Source organism: Neopelma chrysocephalum, unplaced genomic scaffold (genome assembly GCF_003984885.1).
Source record: "Neopelma chrysocephalum unplaced genomic scaffold, ASM398488v2 Primary Assembly neopelma1_200, whole genome shotgun sequence".
NCBI lineage: Eukaryota > Metazoa > Chordata > Aves > Passeriformes > Pipridae > Neopelma > Neopelma chrysocephalum.
The window spans coordinates 2,933-8,130 of NW_020897862.1; the positions used below are offsets into that span (position 1 = coordinate 2,933).

Genomic DNA, 5,198 nt, shown 5'->3' on the forward strand with positions numbered 1-5,198 from the left:
GCTCAGCAGGAGCAGGGTTGGGATGGTTGGAGCTGGAGCTCAGCAGGGGCAGAGTGGGGTAGTTGGAGCTCAGCGGGAGCAGAGTGGGATGGTTGAAGCTCAGCGGGAGCAGGGTGGGATGGTTGGAGCTCAGCAGGAGCAGGGATGCTCTGGGATCCGAAGGTTTGGGATGGGCAGCACCGGGATATGACGTCTGTTGGCTGCCTGGAAGCAGCACAGCAGCTGTGTCCCCACAGTGGGTGTCCCAGCACCCACGGGCAGCAGAGTTGGGTCTAGCTGGGACCTTTTCCAGCTGGGAAAGGGCAACTGAACCCCTCCCATCGTCCTCAGGTGTTCGGTTTGGACCTGATCATGGGAAATGACTCGCTGTGGCCGCTGCTGCTGGGCTTCATCTTCGTGCCTGCCCTGCTGCAGTGCATCATCCTGCCCTTCGCCCCCGAGAGCCCCCGGTTCCTCCTCATCAACCGCAACGAGGAGAACAAGGCCAAGAGTGGTGAGTGACCCCTCCCCGAGCCTGTTTCCCAGCACTGGAGGCTCCTCGGCTGCTCCTCACCCCACCTGTCCCCCCCCTCAGTCCTCAAGAAGCTGCGGGGCACGACGGACGTGAGCAGTGACCTGCAGGAGATGAAGGAGGAGAGCCGGCAGATGATGAGGGAGAAGAAGGTGACCATCATGGAGCTGTTCCGCTCGCCCATGTACCGCCAGCCCATCCTCATTGCCATCGTCCTGCAGCTCTCCCAGCAGCTCTCGGGCATCAATGCGGTGAGTCTCGGGATCGCAGCATATTCCAAGTTGGAAGGGACCCACAAGGATCACGGAGTCCAGCTCTTAAGCGAACGGCCCACACGGGCGTCAAACCCACAACCTGAGCTCATTCAGGGTCGGGTGGTTTCACCCACAACCTGGGGTTGTGTTGGCTCCAAGACCTGACTCGAGGCGCTTCCCTGCCCTTTTTAGGTTTTCTACTACTCCACCAGCATCTTCGAGAAGTCGGGGGTGGAGCAGCCCGTCTACGCCACCATCGGCTCCGGCGTGGTGAACACGGCCTTCACGGTGGTCTCGGTGAGTGTTGGCCCCCCGAGGTCTTACTGGAGGGAGCGGGGGCCCTCCCTGCGGGCTGGGGAGGTGCTGATGATGTGTCTCCATCCCCCAGCTGTTCGTGGTGGAGCGGGCCGGGCGCAGGACCCTGCACCTCATCGGCCTGGCGGGGATGGCGGGGTGTGCCGTGCTCATGACCATCGCCCTCACGCTGCTGGTGAGTGCTGGGTGCTGAGGGGACGGGCGGGCTGGGAGGGAGAGGAAAGACTTATCCTCCTCAGGGTGATGGCTGAGGTCCCAGAATTCCCATCTCCTGCTGGGAGAAGCCTGGTGGCTCCTCTGCCAGCACCAGCTGGCTGCTGTCTCGCGCTTCAGGTGCTTCGTGCCCCTTCTCCACGCTGACCTTCTCCCTCTCCCTTGCCCAGGACCAAATGCCCTGGATGTCCTACCTCAGCATCGTGGCCATCTTCGGGTTCGTGGCCTTCTTTGAGATCGGTCCTGGCCCCATCCCGTGGTTCATCGTGGCCGAGCTGTTCAGCCAAGGCCCCCGTCCCGCGGCCTTCGCGGTGGCTGGGCTCTCCAACTGGACCTCCAACTTCATCGTGGGGATGGGCTTCCAGTACATCGCGGTAATCACGGAGGGACCACGGGGGGGGAACAGGGGACACGGGAATCCAGGTGTCTGGAGGGACTCGGGTGTCCCCGGGGGGTCCCAGGAATTTGGGGGAGTCGCAGTCCTGCACACCCAGACTGGGTTGGTTCTGGATGGACCCAGATCCCGGTTCTGGATCAGGGATGGAGGTGGTGTCTGGCCAGATCCTGATCGTGGGGCCTGGTGGTGGATCCCTATGCCAGACTCAAGTGCAGGATCCCACTGCTGTATCCTGCTGCCAAATCCAAGTGCTGGGTCCGGCTGCTGGATCCCAGTGCCAGATTTTGATGTTGGATCCTGGTGTCAGATCCCGGTGCTGGATCCCAGTGTTGGATCTCAGGGACATGTCCTTGAGCCCTAAAACCTGGGCTGAGGTGGTTTGGTTGGGGAGATCCCTTGGGGAGGGGGAGGGGGCTGGGACCTGGGGAAGGAGCAGGGGTTGGACTCCATAATCCTGATGGATCATCCCAACTTGAGATGTTCCATGAAAGGAGGACCTGAGTGGTCAGGGTGGTCACCAGCTGGTCCTTCAGCTGTGGTCCATCCCTCTGGTGAGTCCAGAGGGGGGAACGGAGCTGGGGAAGGGTCTGGAACACTAGGAATGTTTGGGGGAGCTGGGGGGGCTCAGGCTGGAGAAAAGGAGGCTCAGGGGGGACCTTCTGGCTCTGCAACTCCCTGACTGGAGGGGGGAGCCAGGAGGGGTCGGGCTCTGCTCCAGGGAACAAGGGACAGGACAAGAGGAAACGGCCTCAAGCTGTGCCAGGGGAGGGTCAGGTTGGATGAGAAAATTCCTTCATGGAAAGGGTGGTCAGGCATTGGGAGGGGCTGTCCAGGGCAGTGGTGGAATCCCCATCCCTGGAGGTGTTCAGTGGACGTGTGGATGTGGCACTTGGGGACACAGTTGGGTGATGGCCCTGGCAGTGCTGATTTGATGGTTGGACTCAATGATCTCAGAGAGCTTTTCCAACCTAAAGAATTCCACGATCCCATGATCTCCACCTGCTGCTCACCCTTTTTCCCCCCTGTTTCCTCCCCAGCAACTCTGCGGCTCCTACGTCTTCATCATCTTCACGGTGCTGCTCGTGCTCTTCTTCATCTTCACCTACTTCAAGGTGCCGGAGACGAAGGGCCGGACCTTCGACGAGATCGCCTCGGGCTTCCGGCAGGGCGGGGGCGGCCAGAGCGACAAGACCCCGGACGAGTTCCACAGCCTGGGCGCCGACTCGCAGGTGTAACCGCTGGGGTGGCCACGGGTGGCACCACCTCGGGTGGCACCGCCGGCACCTCCGCCCTGACCCGGGAGGGGGCTTTTTTTTAAAACACTTTGTACAGACCCCAGGCAGGAGGGATTATTGTGTGTGTATGTGGTGGGGGAGGTCCCCACCCCGGTGTGCAGACGCCCCTTCCCAGCCTCCCCCCTGCTGGTTTACTGGGGACAGACTGAGCTATTTTATTATTATTATTTTTTTTTTGTTCGTTTTGGGTTTTTTTTTTGTTGTTTTGTTTTTTGTTGTTTTTTTTCCTGGCTAGGAACGGATTTTATTTTATTTTATTCCGTAGCTGGTCTCACGTCCAGTATTTCAAAGCCCCATAGGGGTTTTCCAAACCCACCCAACTCGGCCTCCTCCACCAGCAGGAAGGTGATTCCCTCTTTTTTTTTTTTTAATTAACGATGCGATTTTTAGGTTATTTAACGATGGCAAAAATCACGTAGAGAGGGAAGTTTTTAAAGCTGGAAACTTATTTTTTAACGTTATTTAACGGTGGCAAAAATCACGTAGAGAGGAAGTTTTTAAAGCTGGAAACTTATTTTTTAGCATTATTTAACGATGGCAAAAATCACGTAGAGAAGAAGTTTTTAAAGCCAGAAACTTATTTTTTAACATTCTAATCGTAGAGAGAAAAAAACCCCCTGCATCTAAATTGACTAAACTAAACCCGACGATTATTTTTAAAAAATAACAAAAAAACCCACGAAAAAACAAAACAAAACATCAGGAAAACGAGTTATTTTTTATTTTTTCAAGTCTCCTTGATTTCAAGCCCCGCGGTGGGGTCGTGGACGGGGACCTCCCGCCCCGGGGCAGCGCGGAGGACGGAGCCGTCCCGGATGGATCGGTTGGAAAAAAGGTCAAGCCCAGAGTCACAAAGGCTCCTCTGCTCCTCCTGAATTCCAGCTTGGGATGGGGGGGGAAAACGGGAGAGGAGGGGAGGGGGGGAAAAATGTGTTCTTGTTGAAGTTTTTTGGGGTTAATCTTGGCAATATTTGCCCGACAGTGAAGCACCAGCGGCGACAACATCCCACCATCCCCCCTCCATCACCACCCCCATCCCGGGACTCACCAAATTCCAGCACCGCATGGATTCAGCCGTTTCCTGCTCTGTGTATAGACTGGAAGATATTTATATTATATATATTTTTGTTCAATGGTTGTTAATAGTAGAATTTTAAGTTATAGCGTTTCTGATTTGACAAGCCAAGTACTGTAAATATTCTCATATATTCACACTGTATAATGTATACAAAAGGTACAGAAAAAGGTTATAGTTTCTATAGCGACTAAGAGGAAAAAAAAAAAAAGCTTGTACATGGTTAGGATGACTTTTTTTTGTATAGTTCTGCACTGTAGTTGTACCTATTGCACTGAATTTCAGGCTGTAGTATATTAAACAAAAAAACCAAACAAAAACGAAAACACACGTGAGAAATACTGTCCTTTTCAAACAAAATTGAGAATACACACAGAAAAAGAAAAAGAGCATTTCCCTGAGTGCAGCTGGTGTGGGAGAGCTCCTGGCACATTCCCAAAGCCACAGAGAAGGTTTTTTTGGTTTTTTTTCTTTTTTTAATAGTATTTTATTTTTCCTTTTTTTTTTTATTTATTTGCCTGCTTTGGAAGTGATGACACTTGACCACATCTGGAGGAAAATAAAGGTTGGGGTTTGGGGGGGTGGGGGGGAGAAATAAAAGTCTCTAGAAAACCCCACCCCTTGCTCAGCTGGTCCCCACGGGCCCTCCATGTAGGAGTGTGGGTTTTTTTTAAACAAATCCCTACAGTGAAGTGCCAAGAGGAAGGTGTGTGGTGTGAACAATAAAGGAGAATGTTTGCAGCGACCCAGCCAGCTGTGTCCTGGGCCTTTATTTCGTGTCCTGTGCCCTTATTTCATGTGCTGTGCCTTTTTTTCATGTCCTGTGCCTTCTGTATCATGTTCTGTACCTTTATTTCATGTCCTGTAACCCTATTTCTTGTCCTTTACCTTTATTTCATGTTCTGTGCCAATATTTTGTGTCCTATGCCTTGATTTCGTGTCCTGTACCTTGATTTTGTGTCCTGTGCCACTATTAGGCATCCTGTGCCTTGATTTCACATCCTGTGCCTTTATTTTGTGTCCTATGCTTTTATTTCATATCCTATGCCCTGATTTCATGTCCTGTGCCTTTATTTCATGTTCCTTTATATTGTTCCTGTACCTTTATATTGTGTTCTGTGCCCCTATATCATGTCCT

General features: G+C 53.0%; 1 protein-coding gene across 2 annotated transcripts in view; it reads left to right on the forward strand.

Annotated features, from left to right (window-relative positions):
- Positions 1–4,809, forward strand: part of SLC2A1 (solute carrier family 2 member 1) — a 6,990-nt gene extending 2,181 nt beyond the window's left edge. Inside the window, exons 4-10 of one of the 2 annotated variants that reach the window (XM_027702971.1) lie at positions 331–493; positions 575–762; positions 958–1,062; positions 1,154–1,255; positions 1,464–1,667; positions 2,728–2,919; positions 3,968–4,809. In XM_027702971.1, coding sequence (XP_027558772.1) covers positions 331–493; positions 575–762; positions 958–1,062; positions 1,154–1,255; positions 1,464–1,667; positions 2,728–2,919; positions 3,968–3,970 — 957 coding nt within the window. In that variant the 3' untranslated portion in view covers positions 3,971–4,809. Of the gene's footprint in view, positions 1–330; positions 494–574; positions 763–957; positions 1,063–1,153; positions 1,256–1,463; positions 1,668–2,727; positions 3,388–3,967 lie in introns of those variants that run through there. The other variant, XM_027702970.1, reaches the window with a different exon arrangement.
- Positions 4,810–5,198: the final 389 nt, after the last annotated feature.